The 21583-nt window shown below is 34.8% G+C and overlaps 2 protein-coding genes across 6 annotated transcripts; one reads left to right on the forward strand and one right to left on the reverse strand.

Annotated features, from left to right (window-relative positions):
* Nucleotides 1-316: 316 nt before the first annotated feature.
* Nucleotides 317-5204, reverse strand: LOC117613893 (probable plastid-lipid-associated protein 4, chloroplastic). Its single transcript, XM_034342503.1, has 6 exons — nt 4804-5204; nt 4146-4259; nt 3467-3562; nt 2271-2345; nt 1255-1322; nt 317-777 (listed from the first exon to the last, which is right to left on the reverse strand). The coding sequence occupies exons 1-6, from the start codon at nt 5131-5133 to the stop codon at nt 705-707; spliced, it is 756 nt and encodes a 251-aa protein (XP_034198394.1). The 5' UTR covers nt 5134-5204; the 3' UTR covers nt 317-704.
* Nucleotides 5205-8281: 3077 nt separating this feature from the next.
* Nucleotides 8282-21511, forward strand: LOC117628374. 5 transcript variants are annotated; one of them, XM_034360807.1, is made up of 11 exons: nt 8282-8897; nt 10946-11174; nt 11648-11795; nt 12539-12637; nt 14300-14457; nt 15311-15476; nt 15839-15975; nt 16576-17263; nt 18386-18498; nt 19827-20082; nt 20641-21511. In XM_034360807.1, exons 1-11 carry the CDS (start codon nt 8708-8710, stop codon nt 20935-20937), a joined length of 2481 nt encoding a protein of 826 aa, XP_034216698.1. In that variant the 5' UTR covers nt 8282-8707; the 3' UTR covers nt 20938-21511. The 5 variants fall into 5 exon arrangements, with proteins under 5 accessions (XP_034216698.1, XP_034216706.1, XP_034216713.1 ...); XM_034360822.1 differs by lacking the exon at nt 8282-8897 and adding an exon at nt 10507-10603; XM_034360815.1 differs by lacking the exon at nt 12539-12637.
* The last annotated feature ends 72 nt before the right edge of the window (nt 21512-21583 follow it).

Raw genomic sequence — 21583 nt, forward strand, 5'->3', positions numbered from 1 at the left:
TCAAAGCATTGAGAAGGAACCAAAACATCTAATAGAGAACCCCATGAAAAATATTATTGACATTCACCAAGTGCGTGGAGCAAGTTCGAATCCCTTTTCGCATAAATTAGATTAATTTAGAATAATTTAGACTATTGCTTATATGAAAGAAAAAAAAAACCATAAATGACATTTTCATAGAAAATGGCTCCCTCCAACGTGGGAATAGAAGAAATCAAACATTTTAATTTTCATTAGCTTGGCCAACCATTTCCAAACAGCAATCACTTCAGCGTAGGAGTTCTTGAAAGAAAAGGGAGAAATGTAACATTCAGAGTAAGGGATAAATTGAAAATAAGTAACTTAGAAATGTCTATGCTGTATAATACAATCTGTACTAAGATTCGTTGAAACCTCTGTTGCGGATAGTATTCGTCACAACACAACACAATATAATCACCTATCAAACGCATGGTGTTAACTAAGCATTTTACAATATATTTCCAGAAAAACAAACTATAAAGTAAAGGTCACGAAACACCTTTAGCATGCAGGACGGCAGGCAAGGCAACTGTGACATGTACAATCTTTCATAAAACACCTATATGACGAGAAATACGAGCGGAAGCCGTGTCCAGGCAAAACTTGCATGTCCATAGTCATGAAGAAACAGAAGAAATAAGGTGATGCTCAGATAGTTACATGCTCTGCAATATGATTGCACATCAGAGAGGAACTCGATAAGACGGATCAACCATTTTCAAGATGAACAAGTTTCCTTTGTCACCCCTTGAGACACTGCCAATAGAAACGAAACATGAATGTTATGAATTGCCGTTCAATGACCGAAACAGTTGTTATTAGATGTAGATGAAAGAAAACCTAGTAACAAATTCAACTCGTGGTGAGTTAAATTTTGAAGAAAAAATCCCGAGGCAGGTCTCATATTCACTTCTTTCAAAATTTCAACTAGCTTTATGCTTTCTATGTTTCAAGGGATATGAAGAATCAACTCCCTCAATAACAAATGTAAATTACAGCTTCCATGAGACTAATACAAATCACAAGTGGGTTTATCCAACCTCCAAAGTTTATCAACCTTTTCCACGATCCAAGGCAGTTGGGGGTCGGACATGTTTCTCCAATATTGCATGCATTCTTATATACTTAACATAAATGCATTATTTCCTTCAGTAGAGAGAACCGTATCAACAAGTTTAGCTCTGTCTGTAGTCCTAAATATTCAGACAAAAAATAAGGTTCTCAAACACTCACCGAAGTTCTTCATCCAAATATGTAATTTCCAGTTCTCCGCGTGCTCTTCCAGGTGCCTTAACAGGTATCTGAAATATAAAACTTATTAAGGGAAAATAATTTGATAATTTTTCATTATTTTATTTTTCATTTTTCTATAAGAGACTGCATCATCACTATGCTTCATAAGAAGTTTGGATAATTCAGTGAAGCATATGTGGCATATCTACCTTTTCCTCCTCTAATAGAATAGCATCAGACTAGATTATAAAATATTTAAAAAAATTGAAAACGTAGACTGTCAGAAATGCTCACAACAATGCATTTTCCCCTCTTTTTTAATCTTTCCTGGGGGCTACAAGACAAAGAAAGGTATTGTTATGCTGAAATTTGCTATAACTAGTTGCTGAAAGGTGATCCAAAATTTCTTTAGGTTATTATATTAGAGCAACGGTTTGTGCACCATCTGATCACTAGCTGATCTTTCATATTTCTGTTATGGTATATCTGAGTCTATTTATTCAATGTCACAATAACAAATTTCTTCATCCTTGGTTGAGATAAGAGATTCAAGCCTTCAGAATAAAGAAAAACCTAAATACTCCATCATGGAGCCTAGATCATAATGTGTGAGTTGCAGTGAGGTATACTTTTCATCCTTCTAACCTAATAGATATAGAGGGCAATTTTCTCCTACATGGTTGCACCAACCAAGAACACATGCGACACAACTCCAACCCTATATCTGACCAGAGTCATAAAATCTCCGAAACTTACTTTATCTACCCTTTACTGTTAGTAGTTTTGTTAATTACAAGTCTAATATTTTTTCAGGTAAAAAAATTTCTTTGATACTTTCATTATTCTACCAATTATGAGAACACTTTCTATATAACACAGACAAGGTCCAAGGTTCCAACAAAAGGGGAAAACTGCACAATTTAAATCATCCAAAAGAGGTTTAATATAACACAATCAGGAACATCAGAATTTAATCTTCGGCTTAATGATCAAATTTTAACATCAAGAATACTTACCAGACCTGCAATTTTGAAATAATCAAATTTTACAGCCACTTTTCTTGCATTCAAAGGCGTCAAATCAGCTGTTACCTACAGAGCATTGATAATAAAAAGTCAGTAAAATAACAGGTCTGGTTTTAACAACATCCTCACTGTTTCTTAACGTGAAAAGAATAAATTATTGATCTGACATCTAAATGGATTTTAGTGATATAAAACACACAAGCACAAGTGCTTCCATCCAATTAGAAAAGAACCTTCAAAGCTGTTAGTACATATTACCATGTTTCCTCTTGAAATTCAAATTTATTGTACATAGAACATATTTTGAAGGATCAATTAAACTCTACACCCTTGTAGTTTGAGAGTAAAAATCTTTCGGTCCTGAAGTTTCAATTTGATTAATTTATACCGTAACATTTGCACATTATAGCAATGTGAACCTTCAGTATAACTTCCACACAAAGACGGATTGGTGGTGACAACATTGCAACCATTTAACCTAACGGGTAGAAAAAGGAATGCAAAAAGTATTCCTGCCTAAAGCACACAGTAGCTGCATGATCAAACATGGAGGAATATTACCCATATTTGCTGCATCCCCTGTTTCTAGCTGATTTATGTATGTTTTAGGGAAATGCATTTTTCATTCCTCTCTACCTTGAAATTAGTGCAAATGATAGCCCTGTGGTAACTAAATCGTCTGCATTAATGTAGAAAGTAAATGCAGGGTTATCATTACTACAATGTATAATGGTAGGGTTGAAACTTGATCATATTAAAAGATCAAGGAAAAAATATGGCGTTCTAATCGAAGGATCATACTTCTTGTCTCAGCCCTATTAGGGTAAGGCCAATTGACCCTATGTTTAATTAGAGCCTACTTGACAAGGTATGTAATAGCTATTGTGGTAGATTAATGTTTCTTTTATATGTGATATATTTTGTCATGAATCCCTTTCAAGAATTTTGGTTCTAGTATTGTTTGGAAAGGCATATGGATGGATAGGGGTAGCAGGAGTAGAGAGGTTCATAATTCTAACAATTTTTTAAGTTAAAGCCACAATTTCTTTTTCTTTTGCCAAAATAATAATAATAATAAAGCAACAAAGTGATATTCATAACAAGTTAATCTCTCTATCAGAAATTTGGTAAATGATAAATTTACAGACGTAGTTAAACAAACAATGAAGGAATGAATTGAACATTACCTGATTGAAAGTTGGCCATGATTCCATATTTTGGGCCCTAAGTGTGTCAGCATTGATTGCTTGGTAATTTACCCTTGATCTCAAAAATTTGGGTCTCTGTCATGATAAACATTTGTCAACTGAGTGCAATTTCTAGGAGCTGTAAAAAAATCTCAAGTATACATTTTTCACATCTTATAAAATGAAAGAGAAAATAGAGATATATCATGATAAAAGAGCAAGCAAAGTATCTTGCATACATACAAGACATTACTAAGATTTTAAAAATTAAAATTTTTTCTAAAAAAAGTTAGAAAAACAAGGAAAGAAACATCGCATCATATATTGCAGTGCTAAACAAAATGAACCCAATCCGGTTAGTTTGGACATTTCTTATTAATAAAAGGAAACTCTCAGTCTCAGTCGCATTTAGAAGCACGAGTACTAATCAAAACGAAGGCACTTGTTTAAGGTACAAAACTATATTAATATTTCTCATTGTGATATCAAGGGTTCTAACAAAGCCCATTGTGAAATGGATGATGTTTTTTTTTTTTTTCTAATTTTTTTTTTTTTTTTTACACTGTCATATGTTTCTAGTCTTTTGGACAGACTTCTAGTCTTGGAAAGACATAAACAATCAAATAGCAATGGAAGTGGAAACTTTAATTGGCGAAAGTAATATAAAAAACCACTATACCTGAGTTTGCAGAATAGACTTTGAAGTAGTGTATATAAGCTCCCATTTTCCATTCAGTAAATCAGATTTGAGTGGCTCCTTTGTTGGGTTAACTGCTTCAAGTTTGCGTGCAATCTATTTAGAAATGAATTGCAAGAAACAAAATGGAAAGATGCACATAGACATCAGAAACTAATGTCTCACAATCCTCTACTGAGACAAAAATGACATATTAGAAATAACCACAGCCAAAAAGCACGTGCTAATACAGGATCATCCTAAAGCGTCATGGACTTACAAACTTTCAAGGTTATGAAGTTGCAAATATAACCAATCCCAATCATCATCTTTTTTTCCGGTGCTCAACTTTTTTCTGGATTGGTTTGATGTATTTGTTCATCTGCAATGACAATTTTCCTAAAATTGCTAAATAGGGCATAGGATCTTATAGTAAGAGCCTTAACCAGTGCAGGATACTAGAGCATTATTTCACACTGTTTGCTACATTTCTTCCTTAACAACCTGGGTTTTTTTAATTTTCAAACCCCAAACAATGTTTTAATAAATTCCCAACAGATATTTCAGTTTCAGATTGCATTTAAGACAAAGAAAAACAAGAGCCCAGAAAACAAATCAAAGCTAAAAAGTAAACAAGGGAATGCAAAAACGGCAAACCAACCTGATCAACTGTTTGCTGGTCCTCTGGAGTGGCATCAGCGCCTCGATCAAGCGATGCAATGGCATCAAGAAGCTCCTCCTTGAGAGTTTTAGCATCTTTGCCTTTGCTCAAAAAAGCAGGAAAGAATGAAACTTTGGCTCTCCATTTGTCAGAGGCTGAAGTGCTCGAGAGTCTGTGAAAGTGAATGGTGTGGGTGGTCGTGGGTTTGGTTGGAAAGCTGAAGGAGGTGAGTGGAGAATGAGAAGGGAGTAGTTTTGGGGTTGAAGGTGAAGAGGAGGATTGGGTGGTTGTGAGGAGCGTAGGTGACAGAGGAGAAGAAGATAAGGCCATACCGCTAATGCTTCCTTGGTCTTTTCTCTCTTTTTTTCGGTCATAAGCTTCCTTGGTCTTTTCAACTCCTCACTCTGCTCAAAAACATTATAAAGGTTTGCAAAAGGGTAAAGCCGGAAAACTGCTTATGGACTGGGATTTTCTATGCTCAATCAGTCGGCAGCAGGCAGTCACTCCACTCAAATTTGTAGTTCTATTCACATCCCTACCTTATCACATTGGACAAATTTTGCATTTCTTAATGCATCCTTATTTTATCTAATTTGTTTAATAAAAACTAAATTAAAAACTTTTTTCTTTCGCTTTTTCTAGCAAATAATGAACCACGTGACAAAACTTCTATAGAAAAAGCCATTTAGGTTAGTGAAAAGTGATTTCACTTGTAGATCGGTAGTCTCAAGTTCGAACTCTCATAATACCTGTGTGTGTGAAAAAACTCTTATTCCCTTTCTAACTTTGGCCAAGGAGGTAAAAAGAAGTCGTGTATAAGATGGAAAAAGGAAGTATAAAGGTAAATAGAAGGCTGAATTACATTTATTTTGGGTGTTTTTGATTGAATTGTCTCTGAATTTGTCCCCAGAGTTTCATTTCGGTCATCTAATTAAATTATTTGCTCAAATGATATTCTAACTCTCTATTTTGGGGCAAATTAATCACATCGTGACATTTTCTGTCAATTTGAATCACGTGAATGACATATACTATAGTTTTTAAGACAAAGAAACAAAAATCACAATCACATTTGAAATGTGAGAAAGAAGCCAGCTTTCCACAATAATATTCTAAATCAAGTACATAAATCTGGCTAGGAAGGTAGCCGACAAACGCAAGTAACAGAATTCTCCACTTATTCAGAAAAAAAAAAAATTCAGAAGAATGTCAAAGTTGGTAAGGTTTACCAAATTGAAGTTGGACTTCAAAATTTACCGCAAATACAATAACCATTTAGCTATAGCTTCATGCAGTACCACCAACTTGCAATAATATTCTAACAAGCAAACTAGCTCTCATTTCATTTTGCTTGTGAGGACCTAAAATGGCTTCTCTCTGTGGTCGCAACTTTCCCTTTCCGGGCAGCGTATTATCCGAATTCTGAAGTGCAACATGCAGTGACTGTTTTGTTCATTCTCAGGCAGCTTATTATCTGAGTTCTGAAGCGCGAGGAACAGATAGTAAGAGACTTTTAATTAAAGAAAAAACAAGGAACAGAAGATTTCTACGTTGCAGGCATGCTATGTGCATGTGCCAGTGAATTCATGTGCATGCTTAGTGTTAGTACTAACAAACTGCAGTAGGTGCTTTTGGGTTTGGTTCATTTGGAGCAACCATCAATGGAGGGGATGTCTGAGCTGCCTCAATGGTGGTGTCGAATGCAGTGCTTGTTACCAGGTGAGCATCCACACCTAAAGCATGAAAATATGTGCTTGTGATGATGATTAATTTTTTCGCTTCAATATTAATCACTAGGTGAGGTGCACCAACAGCCTCTATTGCTCAGACAAAGGAGTAACTGTAGTTATAACATGGCAAGGCTCCACCTCCAGTGACCGCACAGACTTCATCCTTAGCAAACGAGCCTTTGGCCGGATGGTTCAAACTACTGATGCGGCTGTTTCTCTGCTGTCCCTTGGAATGGTCGATATCGAATACAGAAGGTAAGAGCATAATCAAAAAGTGAAAGCAACTTCTGTACCCAAAAAAAAAAAAAAAAAAAACTGAAAGCAACTTTGAGGAAGAAGGAAATTAGCCAATTTCAAAATTCGTGTATTACTTTTTCTTGCAGAGTAGGTGGTATCCCTTCTGATTAATAGTTATTAATCTTGCATAATTAAAACAAACACATAGTTTCCTTTATCTATACTAGCCCCTTGCCAATTGATTTTTTTTATTTTTATTTTTATTTTATTTTTAGTATTAAGAAAAGATAACATAGGTAGTTATGTTCCATAAAAGTAGGACTTATTATTTGATTTTGTTTTTAATTTTAATTTTTTTAATATGAAAAAAGGTGAATTTACTATATTATCCTCATTTAATTAATAATTTCAATTCTTAATTTTTGATTAATAATTTCAATTCTTAATTTTTGAAGTAACCAATGGCATTTTCTGGTATTTTGAATGTTTCACCATTCTCTGCCTTTTGCTTTATATATATATATAGATATATAGCTATTAATTTATGGTTTCTTATTGAGAACAAGGAGGCCGCGATGATCTTGAGAACATGGGAAAATCACCAAATTGTAAATGATTTTATAAACAAAGCACTATGATGGTTTGTAATTAAAAAAGATAATGGGTAGTTGTATTCCACAAAAATAGGATATAATATATGATTTTTCTTTTAATTTTTTTAATATGAAAAAATATGAATTTACCATATTATCCTCATTTAATTAATAATTTCAATTCTTAATTTTGAATTACTAAGGGCATTTTCTGGTATTTTGATTGTTTCACAATTCTCTGCCTTTTGCTTTATATATATAGACAATATGTGCCAATTGGTTTTCATTTTTCATTTTTATTTTCTTTTTAGAATTAAGAATAGATAACATGGGTAATTATGTTCCATAAAAGTAGGACTTATTATTTAATTTTATTTTTAATTTTAATTTTTTTAATATGAAAAAAATGTGAATTTACCATATTATTCTTATTTAATTAATAGTTTCAATTTTTAATGTTTGAATTAACTAAGGGCATTTTTTGGTATTTTGAATATTTCACCATTCTCTACATTTTGCTTTATATATATAGACTAACCTATCCGCACGCGTTTCTGCGCCTGCGGGAGGCTTTTTTTAGAAAATTTTAAATTTATTTTAGAATTAAAAAAGATAATGGATAGTCGTGTTCTATAAAAATATGATTTATTATATGATTTTTCTTTTAATTTTTTTTAATATGAAAAAATATGATTTTACTATAATATTCTCATTTAATTAATAATTTCAATTTTTAATGTTTGAATTAATCAATGACATTTTTTAGTATTTTGAATGTTTCACCATTCTCTCTGTCCTCTACTTTATATATATATATATATATATATAGACACACAAAGCAAGACATCTACGAGAAAAACGAAGAACGCTAAGAGATTGCCAAATCTTATTCCAAAAACCACCCATAAAAAATCCAAGAAAAATAACCAATTGGGTTTGGTTTTTGGGAGTTACCTAACGTAATTGCCAGTCCTGTGTTGGAAGTTGTAGCTTGGAGCTATGAGAAGCTTGGAGCTATCTGCTCTTATAATCAGTCACATTCAGCCATACAAATCTTTTGCACGTGGAGCTTATTGTTTATGCTTTTAAGAGGCCATGAACGCAGCAACCAAGTCGGCTGGGTATGCGCGTCCTCACTTTCTATCTCTCTCTGTCTGTCCCACTTGCCAAATAAGTTTTGCTCTCATACAGTCTCACTGCTGTAAAAACCGTAGTCCCTTTTTGGGCCGAAAAAGTTTCTGCTACTTTCCAAGTTCTGCAAAGATTAACAGACCCACGAACTCAAAGCTCCAATCTTGAAAACCAAGACCCAGTTCAGAAAAGAAGAAAGGAAGAAAGGAAGAAATGCTCTCGAAAATCTCAGTTACCCACTTGAAAGCATCCCCATCTGCATCCACTTCTGGATTTTCATGGCATGGGAATCAGCGTAGGTTTGGATATTGTGCAAGGAATTCTTCACAGTTTAGTAAGCCTCGGTTCAAGATTGTGGGGCAGTCTTTGGGAGATAGATGGAAGCTAAACGAAATTGATGCAAGTGAGTGCCTTTTTGGTTTATTTGTTTATATATATAAAAATTTTCTTTGTTTGGGGGATAGCCGAAGTTTAACTTTGTTTGCATTTATTTGTTGTGCAATACATTTTTCATTAAAAAAAGTAACATTTCTCTTTATTTTCTGGAACAACCTTTCCAATATTATGGGTTTTCTGTGTCTTCGAATGCTCAAATTTATAGTTTGTATTTTCAAGCTAAAGTCTTAAAGTTGCAAAAGGTAGCTATCTTAATTTTTTTTGGTTCGTAATGATGGGCAATTCCTTTCCTGGTTTCTATTGGATTGCATCACACTGTGGCGAAGCTCCATCTTAATCTTTTGTTCTCCTATTCTTGCAAATTCCAAAATATGTATCTTTAACAAGAATTTAGATGTCTTCAATAAATTATAGCTTGGATTCAATGTGTGTGCTCGGAATCTTCTGAGTCTAAGCCAACCAGATAAGTAGAATGAATTTTGGTGTTCTATATGTTTATATTTTGAAAAATAAGTAGAGGATGATGATTTGAATGGGGATTTACAGAAAAATTTCCATTCTTATTTGAGTACCTAGGGACGGAAGGATCCCAAGCTTAGAACAAGAAGAGTAAAGTAATAAATAAGAGTTATATTGGCACATACTGGAAATATCTATCTTTGTTTGGTTAGTATCTCAGTGAAGCCTTTCCCGTTTCCTCTTTTTCAAATCATTCTTTTGCTGTTTGTTGAGGATATGAGTTTGCTAAGCTTTTTTATTATTATTTATTTATGCAATTACAACTTCCATGAATGAATTGTGCCCTGGCAAGATGGAATGAAACAGATATTTGAGGTTTTGGCCTTCTTACCAGATATTCATGGAAAGGAGGGCTCCAAGCCTTAATTTGGTATATGTTGGATGATGTTGGGCCAAGTAGGGACCGTGCTTCATTGGGCATAGTTAAGTTAAGTCAATGACACACTGCTCTTATGTGGCCAAGAGTCTTTTATGTTCAGGTTTCATGTATTGGGTAAACACATAGTTGTATATAAACATTAGTTCAAACTTGAGTGCATGCGTAATCCTATGGTAATTAATATTAGTTCAATGTATGTCTGGGAGTTAATAGATACACTTCTTTCTGGACATGAATGAACTTAAAGTTTTCCCGCACATTTGCTTCTCCATAGGATTTTGTGATGCAATCCAAGTGTAAGCATGATGCGTTTGGTCTCTAGGAGTGATGCCTAGAAACCCACAGGTGTGATGCTAGTAGTTTGTACCATTTTCTTGTTCTCTTCTTGTCCTTTAACTTTGCTTCTGTTATTTCCTTACCAAAAACTTACTGCAATCATCAATTGCTGTGAATTGCAAATTAAATGAACAGTAGCGTTTTTCACGCATTTATCCTCATTGTCCTGCATCAGTATCTTAATTTCTAACTTTCTATGAAGAGTGATTAATGTCGCATGAAGCTTAGCCATAGGATTTCTCACCTTTTCGAGTGGAGTATGCAACATTTGTCCTCATTTTTGTGGTGGAGCTATGGCATGCCTATGCTGTTACTTAACGTCAACCTGTCACTTTCCTGCTGACATTGGAAGAAAACTTGATGCATTCCCAGTCCTTTTATGTACTGGAATTAAAAAATTGTGTTCTTGGTGTTTTTGACGCTCTATCGAGCATGTCTCTCAGGAGTCAAAGGCTTTGTGAACCTTCTGGTTTCAAAAAGTATATTCTAGTGAGTGGTTACTCTTTATCATTGTTCTGTTTTGGAAAATACAATACAGAATATATAAGACTCCCGAATCATCTCAGAATCTGCTAATTTAGACAATGTTAGGGTATGAAAAAGAAAAAAGAAAAAAGGAACAAGAACATGTCTAGAATATGGAAAAAATGAAAGTATAAGAATGAGATGCACCATTACTTTCTTTGTTGGCTAAGCTGGGTGCACCACTACTTTTTAATGCTTACATAACAGTCTCTAGATTTTATGAAACACGTGCCAAAAAATAGTCTCTTTAAAATTGTTTCTAGTGTTGGCTATCTATAACTATTGCATTTTGACAGATGCAGTGCAAGAAAAGTTGAACTCATGGCTACTGAAGACTCAAAACTTTTTAAATGAAGTGACTTCTCCACTGGTAAGAACTGGTCAGACTAGAAAGCCTGTCACCAGAGATGCTTTTGAGACGCAGGATATGGAGGACATATTTATGGCTGAACAGACTATTAATAACAGAACACCAAATGGAGTTCTCTCTTTAGCTGCTATTGTATCTATAGAGCAATTTAGCAGGTGAGTTCATTTGTCAGTTAAGTTATTTTGGCTTAGAGTTATGCGTCTATCTCTTGTCCCATGTGACTTGTTGCAATATGAATTTTATCCTTTGAGATGAACTATTTTGATATTACCACTAACTTTTTCTGTCCACATTATGAAATTTTTTTATTCAAGAAAAGGAATAGATAATTAAAAAGGAACAAGAAATATCCTGTTGCAATGCATCATCAAGCCATAAAACTTCATTAAACTGGCGTCTACTTTGTATATGTGCCAGCCACAGTTGTACTTTCAATTTTCCTGCCTCTATTTACTCTAATAGGGTTTATTCACATCTTGCCCTGAATGAGGTAGGTTTTTAACGCGCAGCTGGATAACATTCCATTTGTTTGGAATTTTCATTACTATGCAAGAGCTTCCTTGGTTTTATATACTTATCAAACTGACATAAGAATTATCATTTGACTCTTTGAAGTTAAGCTCTGCAGGATGAATGGATTGACTGGGCAGAAAATGCAGAGAATATTTAAAGCACTGGTTTCTGAGTCTACATATAATGATGCCCGCAATTTGGTTGAGTATTGCTGCTTTAGGTTTTTGTCAAGAGATAATTCTGATATTCATCCTTCCCTCAAGGTGCGTAGTACTTAGTGCAAGTGAAACTCATATCTCATGATATATTTGTGCACTAAATAAGAATTGGTTTACCCATAAGGTTCTCATATGAGATGTGGATTTTCCTATATTGCTGCAAACTTTGAGACACTTTTCAGTCTGTAGAGGGTGAACGGGATGATTTGTGTTCTTTGTTAGTGGGTTCTTGCTCAGAAGAGTTGCTTATGATTCTCTAACCTTTTCAAAAAACTACAATTTTTGTTATGAAATAGTGTGGTCTTGACTAATATTATCTATGCGCATTGTACTTGCTTTCGTTTGTTTTTATTTTTTGCCCCCTTGTTTCAACTTTTTAGCAAATCTGTAGGCAACACTCTTGCAGTCTAAGCAGTCCATGAACATATTTCTTCCTGTAAGCAAAATTCGTGGATTGTACTATAGTTATGTGTAAACTGGATTTTTCTGTGTGTAGAGTATTTCCTGATAGTTATCTATTGAGTACCATGTTGGCCAAATCTTTGGTCTATGGTTGTAAGAAATGTGCTAATAGTAAACATCTGTGTATTTGTTTTTATTTTTTGTCTCTGTCTTGAACCTAAAACCTGATGTTGTCCTTAGTGCTTCTGAACTTTTTCAGTTCAGTGATTTTGAGTTGAGCCAAAAAAGTTTCTTTTTCTCTTCAGTAAAATTTCAGTTCTAAGATTAGTATCTAGTTTAACTTGTAATTTGGTTCTTGTTTCTGGCCAATGTTGGTGCATCCATAGGAACCTGCGTTCCAAAGACTGATATTTATAACAATGCTTGCTTGGGAGAATCCATATCAAGAAGATCTTGCTAATGGTTCAGAGAAAGCTTCCTTTCAGGTTCATTCTTCGGATCATCTATTTAAATTTTTTAAACCAACCTTTGGAACATAGTGAGTTTTGTATTACTGTCAGGAGTTAGGGGGCAACAGTGGGCTTGGGCCAATTTCTGTATGGAGAAAATTCTGCATATGTCTTTTGCTAGCATTCCTTGTTTAGATTATGGAAAATGTGAATGATGACATTTTCAAAGTTCATCAACCTGCTTGGAGGCTTAGAGAGCAGTTTATCTGATGAAGTTGATGGTGCAATAGTTTCAAAATCTATGTGACATGTACCGAATGTACTCCAGGGGCCCGATATGGTTCTACCTCATCTTGTATATAAGAACACTGCATAGTACGGCATTGGGGGTTTTGGTGATTCCATAATCTCTTGTTTTATATTAGAAGCTAGACATTTACAATTATCACTCTTTTCTTACTGTATTCCTTTTTGGGTTTAATTATGTTGCTGGCAATGTTACATGTCTTCCCTGTTATAATTAGGTTTTTAGTATTTCCCGACTGTTTTACATCTTGCTTCTAAGCAAAACTGTAGAAAGACAATGCAACTGATGATATTTTCTGTCGAAGACTTCAATGATGAGGTCCATTAAATTTCTTCTATTTGGGCTTTAAATGCCAAGGTTTCTTTGTGAAGGCTTCATATTTTTGTCTTCTCTCTCTCTCTCTCTCTCTCTCTCTCATTTCCATCTTGCTATACAAACTCTATAACACTGACAGCTGTCCCCTATGATCTATTTTATCCTTAAAATTCTTACTGTAATTCCTTTGGTTGTACTACACATTGTTCTTCGTAACCACAACAAGATTCCCTTCTGTTGAGAAATTTATGCAAGCCTTTTAAGGTCTGTTTTGTCCCAACCTATATGAGCATGGTAATCAGTCTTGTATAACAATTCAGTCAATTTAGTTTTCTTTTGTCTTTTGATATATCTTAATCTCAACTCTTAAGGTGAGTCATAATTTTTGGGCCTATGTGACGTTCAGTAACTACGGTATGTAGGCATGGACTAAGTCATGCAGTCTACAGATGGTTAGCACTTTGGCTAAAAAGACTAAACGGTGTTCTCTTGGGCCTTACAAATTGTTTTGAAATCATGATTCTAGGGACCACCTTCCCTCTGCCCTGTCTTTTCATTTATAGGTGGTTTCTGTGGAACTGATGCTCAGTTCCATGTTTGTCTTTTTCCTTTGCTAGATGTATTTTCAAATGGTACATACCAAAAAGCCCTGCTTCAATTGAACTAAAACTCATCAAACTTATGTTACAAGGATCACTCAATCTAACAGTCTGCAGAGGACCATGAATACTTGCAATCTATTTCTCTCTTTAATCATTAAGAGAAGGTACATACTGCATGTTGTGAAATAGCTATAACGTTACAAATTTTTATAACTACCTCTTACTGTTTCCACATCTTGAGTAACAATATGAAGGATTTAGTGGATCTTGAGTTATACTCAGGAAAGTAGGATGTATTGGCGATAAGGAACCTAATGACTTTTGTTTGGCCCCTCCAAGGACAGATTTCTTGTTCCTCTACCGCATGTATACATAATGACTTTTTGTTGAACAATTTTTTTTCCTTTCTATTTTCTTAGATTGCATTTTTGAAAGTGGTCAGTTGAAGTAGATTTATTTCCTTCTGCACTACAGAGCAAGCTTGTGAGAGAAGAGGCTTTTGTTCGTGTGGCTCCTGCTATTTCTGGTGTGGCTGATAGGTCAACAGCACATAACCTATTTAAGGCTCTTGCTGGTGATGAACAGGGCATCTCTTTGAGCTTGTGGTTGACTTATGTTGATGAACTTATCAAGTAAGTTTCATTTTTTTTTGTTTTTTACTAACCTTATTTATTTAAATTAAGTCTTCTGATAACTATAACAACTTAAGCAATTGATACCAGTTCGTATTCACGATCATGAACTGCAGATAAATATAATTTTATGTGTATAACCATTGTAAAATCTTTCAGTTAATTTATAAAATGACTTTTGGTTTTTTCCTGAATCTATAAGAGTTGGCTGAAAGAACATAGGGGGTCTCTTTTCTCTCATTAGAACAGGTCTTGAACAAAAGCACCTGGCTTCTATGAATTATACCTCAATTAGGATTTTGGAATCAATTTTCTTCTATGCCTTTAATGAAATCGATAGAAAGAGTTGAAAGTTGTTGATTCTTTACTGATTTGTCGTTGTAGGTTCCTTTAACGATTTGTAACTTGGGCTTTAGAATAGGTTCTAGCTCATGACTCCATGATTGTGGCCTCCCATCACTAACAATGTATATAATGAACAACCTAGTTTGCCATGAGAATTTGTGTCCTCCAATCACTCTAGCCCTGTCAGTGGTGAAGATTCCCTAGTACTCTTCTTAGTCATAATCTAGAAGCCCTGGGGAGTGGCCTAATTGTTTGGTCAAGGGAATCAGAAATACAATTGGTGTTCTTGGCCATGGCCACAGGTATGGCTCAATCAAGACAAATTTGTTCATGAATTTCCTAATTTCCTAATTTTTCTTTTTTATATTTTTAACTTCCATACATGTGTAGGGATGTCTCATGTATTACATTTTCATAATATGTTTATGTGCATTCCTGTTAAATATGTAGAGTAATTATCCTCGATAGGTTCTAGGAAGCTCACCTTGAACTAGTTTTATTTATGCAGGGTTCATGAAGGTAGAAAATCGTATCAGACTCGACAAAGTCCCGACCTTTCTGAGGAGAGAATCTTATGCATTGGATCTAGCAGGAAGCGGCCTGTCCTAAAATGGGAGAACAATATGGCATGGCCGGGAAAAGTTACTTTAACTGATAAAGCAATTTATTTTGAGGTAATTAATCTTTCTATGAGTTCCATATTCTATATTTCCAATTAATCTGAAATTCTTGAATTGGAAATTGAGGGACTACTTTATGTCCATTTCCATATAAGTCCATTAAGTTATTGGTAAATCTAAACTCTATAATCAATCAACATTCATCACTGTAAACAGCTATTGTAAATTTTGCAAGGGCTTTCTAGGAATCAACACTACAGCACACACTTGGAATTAAATTTCTATGCTTTAAGTTTGAAACTATGTTTTGAGTTCTCATTATTAGTTTTGATTTACAAAAAATAAAAACTTCAAAAGCCTTATAGATTTTTTAAGATACAGAAATATCAACAGGTCTTCACACACCTGTGTTGCAGGCAGTTGGCATATCTGGGCAAAAGGATTCTATAAGATTGGATCTTACTAAACATGGGTTACGGGTTGAGAAAGCAAAAGTTGGACCTTTTGGTTCTGATCTATTCGACTCTGCGGTCTCTATATCATATGGTCCCAAGTGAGTAAGCTTCTTTAGAGTGAGACTCAGCATTCTTGTTTTTCTATTCTACAAAGTGCGTAATTACCTATAGTTACATTTAGCTATCTTGCAGTTTTGTATAAAATATGAAAACATTTCTGAATGCTTTTGTTTATAAATATTTGTTTTAAACGTTCAGTTGAAAATTAATTGAAAGTATACTTGTGGCAAAAAAAATTCGAATAGATACTTATATTTTTAAGCTTATAAACAAAATTAGTTAAACTATAAACGACATAAAAATGAAAATACACATTGGTACTCACAAGAAATTAACTACTTTATGTTGAAATGTGAGACCATGCTATTGTTAGAAAGAAAGGAAATGTATACTGAATGATATAAAAAAGTCTAGTTTCATTAGCAGACATCGTAAAAGTCATCTACTAAATAAACTATTTGATATGGTTCCTTCTGAATCTTTTAAGGTTTGAATTCCTGTTAGATCCTTTCATACTTTATGTAATTGTGTAAGCAATTACAGAAAAAGCTCTTTGTAATTTCTCCACAAATGCTTTTTTGTTCAGCCAATGTATTCTTAAAAAACTCTCTCTTTATTTGCTAAATATTTAAATACAGATCAGAAGCATGGGTGCTTGAGTTTGTTGACTTGGGTGGAGAAATGAGGCGAGATGTGTGGCATGCTTTTATTAGTGAAATTATTGCTTTACACAAGTTTATCCGTGACTATGGACCAGAGGAAGTTGATGAATCATTATCTCATGTTTATGGTGCTCACAAAGGGAAGGAAAGAGCTATGACCAGTGCCATTAATAGTATAGCTAGACTACAGGCTCTTCAATTTATGAGGAAGTTACTAGATGATCCCACCAAACTCGTTCAGTTTACATATTTACAGTATGCACCCTATGGTGATATTGTTTCTCAGACTCTAGCAGTGAACTATTGGGGTGGGCCACTTATATCAAAGTTTTTAGAGGTGGACAACCCACCAGCTCAAGGAGCAAGGGCATCTAATGAAATGATTGAGAGCAGTAATCATGTGTTTGATATAGATGGCAGTGTTTACTTGCAGAAGTGGAAGAGATCTCCATGTTGGGCTTCAAGTGCTTCTGCTAGCTTTTGGAAGAGTACTTCAACAAGACAGGGGCTAGTATTAAGTAAAAATCTTGTCGTTGCTGATGCGGCTCTTGTAGAAAGGGCAACAAGAACATGCAAACAAAAATGGCAGGCAGCTGAAACCACTCAAGCCACAATTGATGCTGCAACCCTTAAGGGAATACCCAGTAACATAGATCTATTCAAGGTTGGTTCTTAGATTCATCTCCATGGCTGCACCCTTTACTTGCCATTACTTTATTCACTGCATAATGAACATCATTTTTTCTGGACATCTTGCTTGAAGCAGTTTTGTTTTGCTTTTGAATCGTCAGACTCCTCTTGCTCTGAAGTCTTCCGGGGTTCGCTTTTTCCCCTTGGCATTTTGTTTTTGTGCTGGTGTTTCAATGTAATCACACTGTAGTTTTTATATAATTTGCAATGATCTTGTCTTTTGAAATATCTTCTAGTTTGTTCCAAACATTTTTCTTCACCCATTGTAAACTGATTTATCTTCTTTGAGTAACCAAATACGAATTGAAGTAGTGTTCTCCCCATTCACAATGACTAAAGTTGATATGAACGCTCTTAGTGCTAGTTATTTGTTTCCACTTGAATTAGCCATTCGCTGCTTTTTTATGGATTAATGAGTAGTAATTCTCTCTATCAGATAAGCTTGATTGCAAGGACCTTGATGGGATTAATTTGAAGATGAAGATATCTGAGAACATTCATGAGCACAGTTAACGTGCCTTTCATTTTCCATTTTTTGTTTGGAAAACTAGAGTTTTCCATTTTTGAGCTCATATTATTCAATATCATTTTCAGTAAAACTAGTAACTCAGTACGATAAACGACTAACTTGACATTAACTCCTATATACAATATTAATTGAAATCCAAGAATTGGGTTCATAAATGAAACCCAAAATAATAAGCATTTGTAACGTATATCTCTCCCATGTATTTACATGAATACAGAACTTTTGTTGTTACTCAAAGACTACCATGTTTACTAATTATCTCATCAATATATGTCACAGTTTGAATTATAATGTGATTTCGTTCAACTAATTGTTTTGAGGGCGTCCTCTCTAACAAAAGATTGTTGCATTGTAACTCATTAACATGGTTTCATTAGTTACAGGAAACAGTATGCTGGAAACTATGTTCACTTGATGATTAGATAATTGACATTGTGAAGCTGTAACATATTTTATGTTCAATGGCTTTGCTTTCACTTGACATTTCCTTTGGTTTCTTATTCTTATGTTTGAAGCATAGTGAACAACTAAATAAACAATGTTGGTGCTGCCTTTTCTTTTGTGCAGGAACTTTTGTTTCCTCTGACAATAACTGCAACAAATTTTGAAAAACTTAGGCGCTGGGAGGAGCCGCACTTGACTGTTTCTTTTCTTGCATTTGTGTATACAGTCATTTTCAGGTAGGTCCAATTCTGGAAGAGTTATTGTTGAGAAGAGATCCCTCTCTGGGAATGTAAATCCTTGTGTTGCAATTTATGATGTCCTAGGCCTTTCAACTCATTACCAATGGGTTTTGTGTTAGATGCTCTATCAGAGCATGCAATCCACGTTTAGGCCCATCAGACACACGTGTTCCCACATACCCAATATAAGTTGTCTTAAGTGTATGGCTCAACTCATGCCACACGTTAGGGGTGTGTTGAGAACTTGAGAGTATATACCACATCAGGATTGTAAAGTCTTGCATTGCAATATATAATGTCTTTGCCAATTGGTTTTTGGTTGGAAGTTCTAATTCCTTCAGCTACGGTATATGCTTCCCCTAAAAAGCTGAGAAATGGATATGGTTTTCTTGCTTTTAAAAGAGAGTGATATATATTCTTTACATGACCTTTGGCAAAGGGATGTCTGATGACTATGGTTTTTTAAAATTTTCCTTAAATATATCCTTGTGTCTTGGATATTCAGAGCTTTTCATTTGGTTTTGATTGCAGTTTGAACTTTTTAAGTGTTTTCTTCTAAATGGGGCCCAAGTTCATATAGCCCCTCTGACAATTGATATAACTGATCAATTGCTTATTTCTAAGTATGTTTGAGAACTGAACCTGTTTCTAGCGGTGATGTGATCACTACCAATTTGTTCATATATTCCTCATACTAGGAAATATGAAGGCAATGTTTTTGTCTCCCTTTCCTTTTCTTTATGCAACTATGCATGTTTTTGGGTAATGGTTATTACAATTTATATTACTATATCGTGTGGAGTTTCTTGCTAAGAGTTTTCTTGTAAAATATATAGGGCAGTCTTCTCTATCTAAGAGCTTTCTCTCTCTTTTGAGCTGGGCAATTCATTAATGTGTTGCCCAATTTAGCTACACTTGCTCCATGTCACCTAATATAATTGATCCATGTGTTGTGCTTAGTGTGGCCACACTTCAGGAGACGTCTTGAGTATGTAAAATTCCACATCACTCTTTCTAAATCTTGCCTCTCAGATATAAGTTTTGAATCCCTTCATCCATTGCCAATTAGTTTTGAGTTTGCTACTCTAATTTTGACTTGGTATCGTGTAGTATCTCTTATCATATAAATTCATTGTATGGGTGAAGGGGCAGTCTTTGATAAAACCCTAAACGTATTTTTTAAAGTCTACCTCTTATCTTTCTTCCTTCACCCTAACCAACTATTAGAGTACTCAAATCAACTTGTTTTGTATGCATTCTAAGTGGTACCTCTGAATTTCTACACTGATTTTACTTTGAGCTAATCTCTTGAGATGCTTTGCCAGGAATTTACTCTCATATGCATTCCCAATAGCATTGATGATTTTGGCAGCTGTAATGCTGACACTGAAGGGGCTAAAGGAGCAAGGCCGCCTTGGACGATCATTTGGAAAAGTTACCATCCGTGATCAGCCTCCTTCAAATACCATTGAAAAAATTATAGCCGTAAAAGATGGCATGCGTGATGTGGAAAGTCATTTACAGAATCTGAATGTCACTCTTTTGAAAATACATACAATTATCCTTTCTGGCCAGCCTCAGGTATGTTTTGATTATTTACATTCATGCAATTATGAAACTCGTAACCTGTTTCCTTAAATCTCTCTCTGCTGCTTTGATGTTGTTTAGTGTGACCTTTCAACAAAGCATATTATCACCCAATATATATAAACATATCAGAAGTTCCCCGTGCAGGATTTCCCGTCTTCTACTCAAATTTCTTCGAATTCAGTCCCATTTATTGACACAGTATTTAGGGTATAGAATGGTCGTTAAGAGCTTCGACTTTAGGTTTTAAGTATCAAATTTTGTGCTTGATACTTAAAACCTAAACTCGAAGCGATTAACCAATCCGAGACTAGAAACCTCAAGTCTAGTGTAAATGATGATTTTACAGCCTAAATAATCAGCCATGTCAATAAATGTGATCAAAGTTGAAGCAAAAAGAGTAGAAGTGAGGTTTTCTCAACCCCTCCTGCACAGAGTCGGACTGGTACATGTATAAATTGTGTTTGGGACATAAAATAATGAAATTAGTTCAGTTTTCAGTTTTACTTCAGGCGTATCAGTAACAATCATATTGATTTAAACATTTATCAGATAACCACTGAGGTTGCACTGGTGTTGTTATCTTCTGCAACGATTCTCCTCATATTCCCATTCAAATATGTTCTTGCGTTTCTTATCTTCGATCTGTTCACACGGGAGCTTGAGTTCAGGAGGGAAATGGTTACAAGGTTTATGAATTTCTTGAAGGAGCGCTGGGACACAGTGCCTGCTGCCCCTGTAGTTGTATTACCTTTTGGAAGTGGTGCGCCCATACCAGAACCTGTTAGAAAGGAAAACAAGGACGCATCAAAGTCAGAAAGAAGTCAAAGCAGCAGCAGTTCTGTATAGATTCTTATTGGCATATATGTGGCAGTTTCATAGGTTGAAATTTAGTAATACCTCAGTTATGGAGAAAGAAAACATGACCAAAATGTTCTGATTCCATTATTTGTACAGAAATTGGAAACACATTAAGTGTCAATGTAATCCTTCTTCATTCAACTGGATTGTTTGATTTGATTACTTAATGGCTCTGACTAAGTCAATCCAGAACCTATTCAAGAAAGAAACAAGAGAGTGCACTTAATGCACTGAGGAGGATTTATGTTGTTTGCTCCAGTACATACAGGTTAAGAGAACTGCCAGATTCTAGCTTGTTTGGATCTCATCCAGGTGAAACCTCTATAAGGTATTTTGTTTTGCACTGTTTCCGTTTCCAGTTTGGTAAGTTGCAATGTGGTTATGTTCAGAGAGGTGCATCATGCATTTGCCTTCTCATGCATACATGCATATGCGTATGTACAAACACACGTTCATGGTTGGAGAAAGAGCGACCTATGTAGCAACATGTGTGTACCTTTGCACCCTGCCAGCACGACTGAATCTGGGTTTTCCATATAATTGAATGGTTCCACTAAAATCACAAGCATTTTGCATAGTTTTGCCATTTAAATTGGAAACCCTTTTTTTTTTTTTTTTTTTTTTTTTTTCCGGG

The sequence above is a fragment of the Prunus dulcis genome, chromosome 1, assembly GCF_902201215.1.
Source record: "Prunus dulcis chromosome 1, ALMONDv2, whole genome shotgun sequence".
Classification (NCBI taxonomy): Eukaryota; Viridiplantae; Streptophyta; class Magnoliopsida; order Rosales; family Rosaceae; genus Prunus; species Prunus dulcis.

Excerpts from the sequence above, each read along its gene's own strand:
- LOC117613893 (XM_034342503.1), bottom strand. The coding sequence starts at position 5,133 with ATGGCCTTATCTTCTTCTCCTCTGTCACCTACGCTCCTCACAACCACC. Across the intron at positions 4,260-4,803 it reads ACCAGCAAACAGTTGATCAG|ATTGCACGCAAACTTGAAGC; the intron begins GTTGGTTTGCCG and ends ATTTCTAAATAG. Across the intron at positions 2,346-3,466 it reads CATGGCCAACTTTCAATCAG|GTAACAGCTGATTTGACGCC; the intron begins GTAATGTTCAAT and ends AATGCTCTGTAG.
- LOC117628374 (XM_034360807.1), top strand. The coding sequence starts at position 8,708 with ATGCTCTCGAAAATCTCAGTTACCCACTTGAAAGCATCCCCATCTGCA. Across the intron at positions 11,175-11,647 it reads TCTATAGAGCAATTTAGCAG|GATGAATGGATTGACTGGGC; the intron begins GTGAGTTCATTT and ends TAAGCTCTGCAG. Across the intron at positions 20,083-20,640 it reads TCCTTTCTGGCCAGCCTCAG|ATAACCACTGAGGTTGCACT; the intron begins GTATGTTTTGAT and ends AACATTTATCAG.